The sequence below is a fragment of the Cotesia typhae genome, unplaced genomic scaffold, assembly GCF_013202065.1.
Source record: "Cotesia typhae breed Kobodo isofemale line unplaced genomic scaffold, CoteBio_Ctyphae contig_413, whole genome shotgun sequence".
Lineage (NCBI taxonomy): Eukaryota > Metazoa > Arthropoda > Insecta > Hymenoptera > Braconidae > Cotesia > Cotesia typhae.
In genome coordinates, this window is record NW_027423750.1 from 322,819 (window position 1) to 337,416 (window position 14,598).

At 29.5% G+C, this 14,598-nt stretch overlaps 2 protein-coding genes and 1 long non-coding RNA gene across 19 annotated transcripts in view; 2 read left to right on the plus strand and 1 right to left on the minus strand.

Annotated features, from left to right (window-relative positions):
• Positions 1 to 8,191, plus strand: part of Poxn (paired box pox-neuro) — a 29,682-nt gene extending 21,491 nt beyond the window's left edge. For all 15 annotated transcript variants that reach the window (XM_074243748.1, XM_074243736.1, XM_074243734.1 and 12 more), the window contains 4 exons: positions 811 to 1,031; positions 5,982 to 6,222; positions 6,387 to 6,561; positions 7,346 to 8,191. In XM_074243748.1, the coding sequence (XP_074099849.1) occupies positions 811 to 1,031; positions 5,982 to 6,222; positions 6,387 to 6,561; positions 7,346 to 7,751 (1,043 nt within the window). In that variant the 3' untranslated portion in view covers positions 7,752 to 8,191. The remainder of the gene's footprint in view (positions 1 to 810; positions 1,032 to 5,981; positions 6,223 to 6,386; positions 6,562 to 7,345) is intronic.
• A 604-nt stretch (positions 8,192 to 8,795) lies between these two features.
• The window catches only part of Lhfpl (LHFPL tetraspan subfamily member 5 protein), a 93,664-nt gene continuing 87,861 nt past the window's right edge, over positions 8,796 to 14,598 (minus strand). The window contains exons 1-6 of one of the 3 annotated variants that reach the window (XM_074243754.1): positions 12,297 to 12,632; positions 11,489 to 11,716; positions 11,172 to 11,366; positions 10,471 to 10,558; positions 10,241 to 10,395; positions 8,796 to 9,365 (exon numbers count right to left, since the gene is read on the minus strand). In XM_074243754.1, coding sequence (XP_074099855.1) covers positions 9,133 to 9,365; positions 10,241 to 10,395; positions 10,471 to 10,558; positions 11,172 to 11,366; positions 11,489 to 11,705 — 888 coding nt within the window. In that variant the 5' untranslated portion in view covers positions 11,706 to 11,716; positions 12,297 to 12,632 and the 3' untranslated portion in view covers positions 8,796 to 9,132. Of the gene's footprint in view, positions 9,366 to 10,240; positions 10,396 to 10,470; positions 10,559 to 11,171; positions 11,367 to 11,488; positions 11,717 to 12,029; positions 12,225 to 12,296; positions 12,633 to 14,598 lie in introns of those variants that run through there. The other 2 variants (XM_074243753.1, XM_074243752.1) reach the window with 2 other exon arrangements.
• LOC141527962 (uncharacterized) lies at positions 10,574 to 11,602 on the plus strand. The gene is made up of 3 exons (XR_012479271.1): positions 10,574 to 10,712; positions 11,146 to 11,369; positions 11,467 to 11,602. It is a non-coding gene; the product is annotated as an uncharacterized LOC141527962 (long non-coding RNA).

The following is a 14,598-nucleotide window of genomic DNA, read 5'->3' on the forward strand; positions in this document are numbered from 1 at the left end:
TTATTTTTTTAATGATGCGTAAATTTTTTTTGGGAATCAAATGATAGTGATAGCAAAAATAATAATAGGGAGCTGGTTAAGGATGTTAAGCAGCTGGATATTTGCTAGGTTTAAAATAGTAATTAGTTTGATTGAAAATAGACTAATGTCCAGCTGCTGTTGTGAAGTTTTAATAGTTTTTAATTTTTAATATTTGTTTTCAAATCCTTCCCGTGGTTAAAAATACGTTCATTATAGCTCATTTCATTCGTTGAAATATTTATTTTAAGGTACAGCCATTGGTTTTTATCAAAAAAATTTTTTTCCCCAAAAAAATCCCAAAAAACGTATTTCCAATCTCAGAATTCACTCCAAAATCAATTTGCAAAACCAACAACCAATTTTCTCGTTAAAAAAACCCAATCCACTTCGGATAGCGATCATACTAACATCTAATAGACCTACCCGGGGCAGGTGGAACCCCTCCAAGATGTCGTGATCTCACTAACTGTGAAAGGTTGATAGCCGATGAGCATCAAGAGCCAATTCGTCTAGGTAAGGGTTTTCGAAAGCTCCTTTTATTTTCTCGGCATAATTGCACTTGGCAAGAGTCGGGGACACGCGAGCTGGAGCTGGAGCTGGAACTAGAACCAATGTCATTAGACCGAAACCGTTGTGAAAACACCTGCCCTCCCCTAATGTCATTTCCAACGGGACTGCCAAATTTTTTTAGCTATTAAATTTCCAGCCTCCATTATTATCTTATTATAATTATGACCATTATTATTATCAAGATGTACTTATGGTTTGACTTACCCGGTGATTTTTCAGGTCAAGCAGGAGTCAACCAGCTGGGAGGTGTCTTTGTAAACGGACGTCCGCTTCCAGACTGCGTTCGACAAAGGATTGTTCAATTGGCGCTGGTTGGCGTCCGTCCTTGCGATATCTCCAGACAATTGCTCGTTTCCCATGGCTGTGTTTCCAAGATATTAACCAGGTTCTACGAAACGGGGAGCATCAGGCCTGGCAGCATAGGTGGCAGTAAGACCAAGGTATATATAATACACTCTTTATACTATGATGTGAATTTATATTTATGATGATGAGAATGAGAGTAAATATGATCGGCAAATAAAAAGGGATGAATGAAAGGTTTGCTGATTTGATTTTAAGTGAAGCCTTGGTGTTAACCACACACGTAATTATCCAGCACACCTTGCTTCGGGCATTAACATAATCACTTTGTGTGCATCTTTAAGATATCTTAGTACCATCGGTTTTTTTTAGATTTTAAAAAGGCGAGATTAGTTCAAATTTCTAAAAAATAGATAAAAAATTTTAATTGCTTTTTTATAATTTTTTTAAGATTCCCGTAGTCAAAAATACTTTTATTATAGCTCATTTTATTCGTTAAAGTGTCCACTTTAAGGCCCAACCATTGATTTAAGCAAAAAAAAATTTATTACATCTAAAAAATCCTAAAAAACAAAAGTTCTTTGCCAAGAAATGCATATTTTCGTGAAAATTATAATTTAAAATTTTCAACAGTGATCTTTTAGGGGTTCCCATGGTCTAAAATACTTGTATTATAGATCATTTTATTCGTTAAAGTGTCTACTTTAATGTTCATTCATTATTTTTAACCAAAAAAATTTTTTTCATAGAAAAAATCCTAAAAAACAAAAGTTACTTCCAAAAAATTACATATTTGCAGACAAAAAAAAACTACTTCAGCAGTGGAAAAAAAAAATGATAATTCTCGATTCCTGCAAGTTGTCATAAGCTCAACTACCGAGAACCTTATAAGACAGTGAGTCGAAGAAATAGATGATGAGAACCATACGTAGTAAATTAGTCTCTCCTGAAAACTGTACAATATCTCCATCTTCATCTCGCCGGTCGGTTATAACATACCACATAACTATAATACTGATTACACACGACACCGAATGCCTCAGTATTGCATCTATGACACTAATGATATTATAATTAAACCCCGTCTCTCGGGTGGGTTTTTAAATTTCGTCAGCTAAAGCATTCCCGACAGCAAGATGGCCGGTGGTAGCTGAGTGAATATTAGAAGGTATTAGCATTAATATTGGGTATTAGGTAATATTCGCTGCTGGTGATAAATTCGTAGGATGGAAGAGAAGATCCTAGATAGAAAATCTGTTGATACATTGTACCACAGTGTATATTCTACAGTATTCGCCAGCAGATCCCACGTTAGGTTGTTAGTTGTTAACTTAAATTAATTACCTCAGACACGTGATGGGCTTACATACATGGATAGTGTAGTAGCGGCGGGATGGAAGGATAGGCGCATGATATTCTTACTCAAATATTAGCTGATGCCTTGATAGGATCCGTAGAACCTGCCATTTGGTAATTTATTTGACGGTTAATTGACTATCTAATTTATACCCGAATAAAATTGTTACATGCTTCATTTTTATCTGATTGATTATCGTTGCATTTATTTTTTTTTTTAAATTGCATATAAAATTTTTTTTGCATGCAGTTGATGTGAATAATAGATGCGCGAGAATAAATTATTCATAATTGTTGGTAATATACAACGATATAGGCCTAGAGCTAAATCAATACTTTTTATGCTTCGCGATGCTCTTGACGATTTGTAATATATATACACACAACACACGGGTAATCAGGTAATTACGATCTTCAAGTATTAAACCGACATCCGTTAAAACACGGGCAAACAAACACTGTCTATTAGGTCATACTTTTTTTTTTTTTTATAGATCGCTACTTTGTATACAGGTAAAATGATTGTATGTGGAGAAAAAATCGATGAGTTTGTTTATTGAGGTGTTTACTTTGAGGAACTACCATTGGGTTTAACTAAAAAAATTTATTTCATAAAGAAAATCCTGAAAAACAAAAGTTATTTGGAAAAAATATCATATTCCCGTGAAAATTATGGTTTTCGATCTTTAAAAGTGATCTTTTTGGGGTTCTCATGGTCAAAAATACTTTTTTTATATCTTATTTTGTTCGTTAAAGTGTCTTTTTTAATGTCCATTCATAAATTTTAACCAAAAAAATTTATTTCATAAAAAAAATCTTAAAAAACAAACGTTATTTTTAAAAAATTGCATATTTTCGTAAAAATGATGATTTAAAATTTTCAACAATTTTTTTTTTAGGGTTCCTGTGATTAAAAATGGGTTTGTTATAGATCATTATGTTCGTTAAAGAGTCTACTTTAATGTCCAACCATTGATTTTAACCAAAAAAAATTTTTTCATAAAAAAAATCCCAAAAAACAAAAGTTATACCTGAAAAAATCCAAAAAACAGCATGTTTGATTAAAAAAAACTCTTCTTTCCCAATGGGCAGCAATATTTGTCCCCGTAAAAACATAATTTTCACTTTGACCGTTAAAAAAAACAAAGATAAAGAGTAAACAATTTAAACAATGACAGTATTTATGCGACACGAATGTCATTCATCGAAAATAGGGTCTGAGGGTTAGCCATTGCGTGTGAGATGATCTCCGATTACAATCGACACTTCCGTAGTGACAATTACCCTTCGACCCAAACGGTCACCATTATATAGCTCACCACACTTAATACATATCTACGTATCTATATGGAGTATATCTTGAGGCTCCTAATGTCGGACACATCCTATGCCGAGCACCGTCGATCAAAAGGGACCGGACGGACGATAGGGCTACTTACAACTGAGTATGAGGGGAAGTGTAACATCAGGAAGCAACATCTGGTGTCAAACGTTATATTAGATAACCCGTACATTAACCATTAACCATCACCACCTTTCAGGCAGGTTCACCAACTCGCTAATTATCTCTCCAACGACACTCACTGATCGTCTTTCCACGAACAAATACATTGATGGAAAATTATTTATTAAAATTAAACGAAATACGTTTTTTTTTTTTTTTTCAAAAAGTGTTTTTTGTTTTTTGGGATTGTTTTTATGAAATAAATTTTTTTGGTTAATTGGTTAAAATTAATATATGGACATTGAAGTAGACATCTTAACGAATAAAATGATCTATAATAAAAGTATTTTTGATCATGGGAACCCCAAATAGATCACTGTTGAAAATCTGAAATCCTCATTTTCGATGAAATTTGGAATTCTTCAAAAGTTACTTTTGTTTTTTAGGATTTTTTTGATGATTAAAATTTTTTTGATCAAAATCAATGGATGGAACTTAAAGTAGATACTTTGACGGATAAAAGAAGCTATCATAAGTTGACTTTTGACCATCAGAACAACTAAAAAAAAATATTTAAAATTTGAAATCCTAATTTTCGATGAAATTTGAATTTTTTTAATCATTTCTTTTTTAGGATATATATAATTCATAAGTATCATTTGTTTTTTAGGATTATTTCTATGAAAAAAATTTTTTTTGTTAAAATCAATGTCTGTACCTTAAAGTAGACTCTTTAACGAACAAAATGATCTATAACAAACCCATTTTTAATCACCAATACCCGAAGAAAATTAACAAGTTTTTCAGGGGATTCTTGTAAATAAAAAATCATAAGTCAGTTCCCCACGACGTTAAATCGCGTGTCCTTAGCGGGTGGCAATCTCAGCTCCCTTAAAGAAGATCGTTGATCTCAAAATCTGTCGGCTCGTATAACATTTCCATCGCGTTAGCATAAAATTATCCAGTGGGCATTCACCTCATTAGCAATTCAAATTCACCCTATTATACGTGTACACAACCACCGACAAACTACTATTAGCTCACACTTCTAACTGAGAACCACTGACCTGTAATAAAATAAAAATTTGTGTAAGAGTGTCTGTGAGTCTGAGGAGAACCGATTTGCGGTTTAATGGGGTGACGAAGTTGAGAAACACACTAAGGAGGGCCATATTCTTATCTTGATCTCCGAGCAAGTTCACCTGTGAGCAATGTGTCGGCATTTTCGTGCAAATTGTTAATCCGAGTGTTAATTTCCAAATAATTAAAATAATAATAAGTTTTAAATTTTATAGGCGGTAAAAATTCATTCTTTATTTTCGAAATTATGGCTCAAGGATTAAAGATAAAAAAAAATTGATAAGGATCTTTTTTGTAGAAAATTTAATTCTCTACAAGAAAGGTCTCTTATAATTTTTTTGAATTTTCAATATTTCACCCAAAAAAATTTATTTCACAAAAAAAAAAAAAAAATCCTAAAAAACTGCATATTTTCGTAAAAATGATAATTTCAATTTTCAAAAGTGATTTTTTAATTGTTTTAATGGTCAAAAATAAACTTATTATAGTTCATTTTACTCGTTAGAGTATCTACTTTTACGTACAACCATTTATTTCATCGGAAAAAATTTAATTCATCACAAAAACCCTAAAAAACGCAAGTAACTTTTAAAAAATTGCAAATTTCATCAAAAATAAAGATTTCAGATTCTCAATATTTTTTTTTTTTAATCGTTCCCATGATCAAAAATAAACTCATTATTGCTCATTTTACTCGTTAAAGTGTCTATTTGAAGGAACGATCATTGATTTTAATGAAAAAAATTTATTTCATAAAAAAAATCCTAAAAAACAAAAGTTACTTCAAAAAAATTGCGAATTTCCGTAGAAATGATGGCTTAAAATTTTTAATGGGGATTTTTTCAGGATTTCTATGGTCAAAAATACTTTAAATAAAAATACTATAAATTTTTCAGTTACCGAAAATTCCTACTGAGTAAAGGTCCTCCCCTTCCCCTTTTATCCTTTATTTCCCCCAGTTCCCAAAAATTTGTCTTTAATGACAAATTTAGCTGTTATATATGGCTCGTTTTGTCATAGCTAGTTTTATTCATTAAAGTGCATACTTTAAGGAACAATCATTGGTTTTACTGAAAAAAATTTAATTCCCCAAGAAAATCTCAAAAAACAAAAGTAACTTTCGAAAAACATAATTTAAATTTTACGGCTAAAAATGAACTAGTTTTTTTATTTATTATTAATATTATTAATAATAATTTTTTTCCAGCAAGTCGCGACTCCAACAGTCGTAAAGAAGATCCTCAGGATGAAACAAGAGCAGCCAACCATGTTCGCCTGGGAAATTCGTGAGCAATTGGCAAGACAAGGAGCTTGCGATCCCCAAAGTTTGCCCTCGGTTTCTTCCGTTAATAGGATCCTCAGAGGCGGAGGATTGCACACGGATCATCCGATTGACGCTGGAGCCTCCGGAAGTTATCCAGGACATGTGTCAGGAAACGAATCCAGAGGTATGTCTAGTTCTTACGAGGATTTCTGGTAAAAATTAATTTTTCTTTGACTTTTGATTAGATTAAATGAACGTAAGCCCGTCGGTTGGTTAGCTAAGCTGACTGTGGCTCAACTAAATTTATTTTTGAGTAAATAATCTAGTTTGGTGTCTGTACTCCGACAGAATCCCTCATGAGAACGGATTATCAGCTGTTCTATCCCGGCTCACTGGGACCGCTCCACATATCCACCAATGGATCAACTGGAGCCTCCGGAGCACCCACCTGGAATCCTGGATTCTACTCCTCGCTTTATCAAGCGACGACATTGCACTTGCATCATGGAATGCAGTCCTTTACGTAAGTTTATATATAGTTAGTGCATTTCAAAATTGATTTTTTAATACTTCCGGTGGTTAAAAATAGACTTGTTATAGCTCATTACACTCCTAAGAGTGTCCTCTTTAAGGTGTGACCATTGATTTTACCAAAAAAAATTTAGTTCATCAAAAAAATCCTGAAAAACAAAAGTAACTTTTGAAAAATATCATTTTTTTGGTAAAATCGACATTTTCAATGTTCAAAAGTGATTTTTTAATTGTTCCGGTGGTCAAAAGTAAACTTTTTATAGCTCATTTTACTCGTTAGAGTCTCTTCTTTAAGGTATGACCATTGATTTTAGGTATAAAAATTGATTTCATAAAAAAAAATCCTAAAAAACAAAAGTTATTTCCAAAAAAATGGAAATTCCCGTAGAAATTATGATTTAAAATTTTCAACAATTTTTTTTTTTAGATTTCTATGGTCAAAAGTACTTTTATTATAGCTCATTTTATTCGTTAAAGTGTCTGCTTTAAGGTGTGACCATTGATTTTACCGAAAAAAATTTAGTTCATCAAAAAAATCCTAAAAAAACAAAAGTAACTTTCGAAAAACATTATTTTTTGCTAAAATCAACACTTTCAATGTTCAAAAATGATTTTTCAATTGTTCCGATGGTCAAACGTAAACTCATTATAGGTCATTTTACTCGTTAAAGTCTCTACTTAAAGATACACTCATTACTTTTATCTAAAAAAATTTTTTTCTCCAAAAAAATCCTAAAAAACATAAGTTCTAACTAATATTCTATTAAAAATTGCAGATCCTTAGAAACCGAGCGACTTTCCGAGCAGCAAAACTCCCAGAACCAAGAACTAAAATCCAGCAGCTCAAGTTCCATGGCCGGAAGCGATGATTCTCTGGACAAAAGCGACCTGGACGAAGCCAACGAGTCCCAGGACTTCAAGCCGTTCCAGAACTCCCCCACAATTCTAGAACTCGGGCAGAAAATCGGCAGCGATCGGAGCGCGTTTGTTCGACACGGAACTCCCGGTTCCATCTCCAAAGAAGGTTCCGAGAACCCGCAACCAGCGCCACCACAGAGAAAGCGGAACTCTTATTCCATAGAGGAGCTACTGAAGAAAGACGAAAACGTCGTCAGTCATAAGCGACGCGTTATTGACACCGGGGTTGTCCAGCCTTGTGGAATCGTCGTTGACGAAGTTTAATTATATTTAATTAGTAATTAATTACATTTATCTAGAAGTTGTAAATTATTATAAGTAGATATTAGCAATTAGTTAAATTATTGATTTTAAATCACTTAGCATTGATGATATCATTAAATTAATAATAATAATAATAATAATAATAATAATAATAATAATAATAATAGTTATAATTTGTAAATATGGAACACTCATCAGCTGATTGTTATTTTAATTGTAAAATTTTTTAGCGTAGCAATTATTATTATAAATATTAATTGCAACTTTGTCGTTAAATTAAAAATAAGTGGACAGTATTATAATTATCCGTACAAGTTATGTTAGTGTAGTTAAATAGTCGACTGGAAAGTTAAAAGTTAAGTCGAGGTATAAAAATCTTTTATTACTTACCAGTAATAATTTTATTGCAATTATTTAACTTATTAAGAGATTGCCTGTCGTAAAACGATAAACTTTTTATGATTTATTTCGAGCAGTGCTAAAAATATTTTAATTTGACCGAATAAAAGTAAGGTTATTTTTTTTAAAGGTACAAATTTTAATTCTATATTTATTCGATCAATTTTTAGTAAATTGCAATTATTTGTGATGCACAATTAAGAGTTTAAATTTATTAGATTACACGGTGTCATACAATTACAGACTTTATTGCAGTTGTTGAGGTTTATGAGGCTGTAACGCTGGTACAATGTTGCGAAACTCGTTTTTGATTAAATAACATTTTTTAGAGGTTGCATCTAGTCATTTATTATTTTTATTATTTGTAATAATTTATTATAATTTTGTAGGGTGATTTTTTATTTCTTAATCATTTTAAAGTAAATTTGAGGTTATATTGAAACAAAGTGGGAAATATAATACAAGACAAAAAATTATAAAATTAATTTATACAAAATCTAAAATTAATACAAGATGCGAGCTCTAAAAAATGAGAATTAGTATAGAGTATTAATAAAAATACTATTAACAATAAATAATTAATAATTAGCAAAAAAAAAAAATATGTAATTAAACAATGTATGATTAAAAAAAAACTAGTCAAAGTGATAATAATAAAATAAGTGTATAATTAATTGATAATTAATATTAATTATAATAACTGACATTGCAAGCACTGTAATAAATCTGTCAGCATTAAAAATAAATGTCATTAAATAAACTAATAATATTTATTAACGTCCTCACACATCCCACGTATGAATTATAATAAATGTCTGGAATAAAAAAATATAAAACAATCACACGGATAAATTTATCCACCACCAATGCATCCAAGTCTTAGAAGAAAACTTAAAATTAAAGGTAACGTCAATTATTTATACTTCAGTCACTTAACTATTGTAGTCATTAATTCTATAATTAATTTTTTTTTTTTTTTTTTTTAGAGCTGGAAATTCCTCTGGGAGTGACTGAGAGTGTTTGTCGAGAGAGCATGGACCGGATGAGGCCCGCTGGGCGAGTACAGGCTGTGGTGGGAGTGAGACTTTGCTCGCGACAGTTCGCTGTACCGATCTTGCTCAGGTGGCGCCACCAGGAGGACCGGTCGCAAAGACAGGGATTTTCTTGACCCTGCTACGCTCTGGGCTTCGTTTACGTATCCTGGATTTACTTCACCTGTGAGTGATAAATAGTAACAATATTAAAAATTAATTTTAAAGTTTGTTAAATAAAAAATTAAAATTCAATTTTGATTTTTGAATTTTAAATTCGGGATTTTTTTTGTGAAATAAATTTTTTTTGTTTAAATCAATGGTCGTACCTTAAAGAAGACACTTTGACGAAAAAAATGATCTATAATAAAAATACTTTTGATTGTAGAAACCTCATAAAAATAATTGTTGAAGACATGGAACTATTATTTCTACGGAAATATGCAATTTTTTCAAAACAACTTTTGTTTTTTAGGATTTTTTTTATGAAATAAATTTTTTTGGTTAAAATTAATGTTAGGAAATTAAAGTGGACACTTTAACGAATAAAATGATCTATAATAAAAGTATTTTTGATCATGAGAACCTTAAAAAAATCACCGTTGAAGATTTGAAACTATAATTTTTGCGAAAATACGTAATTTATTGGAAATAACTTTTGTTTTTTGGGATTTTTTTGATGAAATAAATTTTTTTAATCAAAATGAATGAATGTACATCAAAGTAGACACTTTAACGAATAAAATGACGTATAACAAAAGTACTTTTATCTGCAGAAACCCCATAAAAATCATTGTTGAAGAGTTTAACCTATGATTTCTATGGAAATATGCAATTTTTGGTAAATTACTTTTGTTTTTTGCGATTTTTTCTATCAAATAAATTTTTTTGGTTAAAATTAATCATTAGACATTAAAGTAGACACTTTAACGAATAAAATGATCTATAATAAAAGTATTTTTGATCATGGGAACCTTAAAAAGATCACTATTGAAGATTTAAAACTATCATTTCTGCAGAAATTTGAATTAAAAAATTAAAAAATGAATTATTAATTACCTTTGTAGAGAGATCCGTTGTTAAAAGGCTCGGCCTCGAGCCTCACATGTCTGGATGCGAGGATAAAAGCAAGCGCAGCGAGGGTCACAGCATCCAGGGCAGCGATCGCTGCCAAAGGAATCGCCCATCTTATCGCGCAAGCACCAGGAACATATCTGCAATAATTAAATTAATTATTTTTACCAGAAAAAAAAATATTAATAATCATGATTAAGCTTTAGGAAGATTACCTGGTCGCAGAAGCTCCGCAGACGGCTCGAACCATCGGTGAATCCCACCCAAGAGGATACACGCCCACGCCGACAGCCATGCAGATCGCTGAAACGAAAGAAAAATTATATTATACGGTGTAATGATGTAAAGCAAAGCGATATAGGAAGTGAGTTTCATTGTAATTATTCTTATTAAATTCACACGGTTGAATAAAAAATGAAACTGGCATTTAGCTTCTTGAGAACGGTCTAAGTGAAAGGTGAGTATAAGCGATACTATGTATTATCTACTTGCTAATGTTAACTGTCTTTACGTTTATGTATTTACAATTGCGGTAATTTTTAATAATTTTTTTTTTAATACGTAATATTAATGTAAATTTATGTGAATGGACATATTGTTTCTTATTTTTGCATAATGTTTTGTAATAATTTTTTTTTTTTTTCACTTCAATAGTTCATAAAAATATTAATAATAAATTTTTTTAATTAATTTTTTAATATTTAATCAAAAATTTCATTAAAAAATTGAATAATTTATTTTTAAAATGTAATTAAAATTTTTAAGTTATAAAAAATTGCCAAATTTTAATCGCCATTTTGTCGGGGCTGATTTTTAAAATAATTCTTATTTAAATTAATATTTAAAAATAAATATAATTTAATTAAAAAAAAAAAAATTAATTATTTTAGGATATTAAAAAAAAAAAAAAAATTACCTGATATAACCTGCATCCAGCCACAAATATAAAAAACAGTGGTACTTTGACAGAAAAAAAATAATAACATTGCACAAATAGACACCAGTGCAATAACAACAGCTATTCCTACAAGAATAGTGCTGGCTTTAAATGGCACGTTTCCGACAGTGGATAGATCATCTAGCCGTCCAATGCATTCTTCTCCGACTTCACCTGGTGAGTTAACAATTAATTATTAATTTTAATCTATATTATTAAGAGAATAAGAAAAATTTTGTTGCTAGTTCTACTAATTTAATTTTGTAACTTACAGTAATAGCATCACTTTAACTTACCGCTGGATCCGTAGCTACAGCGAGACCAAAGTCCAAATCTACCCGGATTTTCGTGCTCCAGATCTCCGATCCACTCAGGTGTGACAAAAGCAACCACTCCAATAATTGCATAACAAATAGTGAATATTCCCCACAATACCGCTATTGCTTTTGAATTACGGACGTAGTTTGAGGCGTACATGTGTGAAGATTCAACATATTCTATTTTTGAACCCATTTTTATTTTTGCTGGTAAAAAAAAAAATTTATTTTTTATTAAAATTATACTTTTTATTAAAAATTACAAAGTAAAATTTTTTTTTTAATTAATTTTAGAGTATAAAAATTTTTTTAATAGTAATAAATAATTTTTATCGATAATTTAAAGTCAAAATATAAAATAAAAAATTTAATAATAATTTATTGATTAAAAATATTAAATTAAAAAAAAAAAAAAAAAATTATTAAATACTGTTATTGCTTGAATTAGCATTGAAATCACTGACATAAAAAAAATAAAAATATGATTTTTAATAGTAATAAATAAATAAAAATAAAATACCTTATCAAAATAAATGAGTAATAATTAAAAATAAAATCCTCATTTAACCAGTGTAGCTTATAAAATCCATTTACATGATAACAATCAAGTACACATATAAAACTAACAATAATTAGAGTTTGGTTGAATGTAACATTAGTTTAATTATCTAATTTTTTTGACAGATGTTATAATGAGGTGGTTAGTATATATATATATATATATATATATATATATATATATATATATATACTCGGTACACGTTGCAAGATACAAGATACAACTCACAACTCACAACCGGACGACTGAGACCTGAGGCAAGACTCGGTGATTGAGGATCGAGGATTGAGAATCAAAATGGCCTCTCAGGCAACCTGGTACAAGTACAAGTATAAGTATAATATAAGTGGCTTATTACATAGGTGTAAGCTGTAAGTGTAAGGAGTAGAGAGGAAAGAGAGAGCCCGAGAATAGAATCGGCCTCGTGGGACCGATACTTCTCTCTTCAGTCTGCAGTCTTCGGTCTGCCTAACTGAGTTACAGAATTAAATGTAAATAAGGACAGGGAGGGGTTTCACTCTCCTTTGACATTTCTTGATACTTTTTTTGCTTACTCAATTTTTACAAGTACTGTCATTTAAATATTACATTTATGCTGAGTTAGATTTTATTGTTATGGTTTATTATTATTATTTAGTTCATTAAAATTATTTTGAAATTTTTTATACAAAAGAAATTTAAATATATTAATTATATAAATTTATTTCACTTAAATTAGTAATTATTATTTTTTAATTTCACTTGACAAATAAATTAATTATAAATAATTAAAAAAATTAAAAATTCTGTTTTATTTTTATGGAAATTAATTCAACAGATATTTATTTAATTTTAATTATTTTTTTAACAAATAAATTATGGCAAAAAAAATTGACATGTAAAAAATTTAAAAAAAAATTGCACTAATTATTTTTTAAAATTTCTACATGTGCATTTTTTCTTTTAATTTTTTTTTTTTAAATAATTTTTCAATAAAATAAATTATCAAAATTTTTAAATGGCGGCTAATTTAATTTTTTCTAATAATTATTTTAATAAATAAATATTTATTTATTTTCAATAAAAAATTTCTCTTATAAAAATAATAATCGACCAACCTGAGCGTGATTTGAATTTTTCCGCTAAAACTGGAAAAATTCGATTTCATTTTTATAGAAACATTATAAATTATTCTCAGCATATAAATTAATAACACTAACACTCTTAAAAGACAACAATTGTGTAAAAATTGCAAGCATCAAAATTATCAGTGATCTCCTATATCTATCATTGCTACTAAAGTTCCCCGCGCGCGGCCGTGCGACCGCTGGTAGTGCCGCCATATTGGATTTCATTAAAACGCTCAAGATGGCGGCACACGCACTAAACTCAGACGTACCGCTCTTGATTTTAACAGTTTTTAATTAGTAATTAGCTTAAATTAAACTTAAATTTTACGTAAAAAGTTAGTATTTATTATTTAGAAGCTTTAGAGATAATTATTTTTATTGGTAATCACTTTTTTATATCGGATGTCAATTAAAATAGTACCGGCGCTTAACAATGTCATTTTTCCGTTAAAATTTTTATCAAGTTATAATTATTAATTATTATTATTTATTTTTTATTGCTAAAAAGTTAATGATAATAATTATTATCATTATTTTCATAGATTTCATTAATTTACTTGAAAATTAAAATTATTTAATGTTAAATAATAATAAAAAAAAAATAATTTTAGAAAAGTTCAAATTTTTACCGATAGAGCGCGCCAAAGTAATAATTTAAAAAATAGCGGGAAGATAAAAAAAATTTTTAATTAATGTAAATGTCAATTTTGTTAAGAAAATAATTTATTTAAAGTGTTGAATTAATTTTTTTTTTAAAAAAAAAAAAAAAAAAAAAAAAAAACAATTTTTAAAAAAGTGTGAAAAAATTAATTTTTTTTTTAAGTCTTAAGTTCTTAAAAGTTTTTTTTTTTTAAAGTGAAAAAAGTTTTGTAAAAAAAGATTTATTAATTTTCAACAAAAGCAAAATAATTAATTAGCAAAAAAACAAGGTAAGAAATGAATAGGTATAAAATACAAGCTCCAACTTAAATATATGATATAACACTAATAAATATTATTTAATTTAATACAGGAGTTAAAAGCAACGTGAGTGTTGAATCCCCGCTCGTCAGTCTCAGTCTGTTATGTAAAACATAAAAATGTCGACGTTGAGTTTTCGCTCGTCAACAATTTATTTATTTTTGCTGTTGAACATTAGAGGAGAAGAGAGGAGGGAGAATTATGAGCTGGGATCACGCATGTGATGTTGATTTTAAACCTCTGGAGTCTCACGTGAATAATCTAATGTATAGAAATTCCTCTGCCTATATCCAGGCATCAGGCATCACACTACATCTTAAGTAATTGCACCTACTGCGTTGGGAAATTAAATATCTTATAATGTTGTATGTTATAATGCACCAAGGGTCACACTACCACTTCTCACTACCGGTATGTATAAACATATTAGACCAGACTTATTGATTGCAGGAAACATTTAG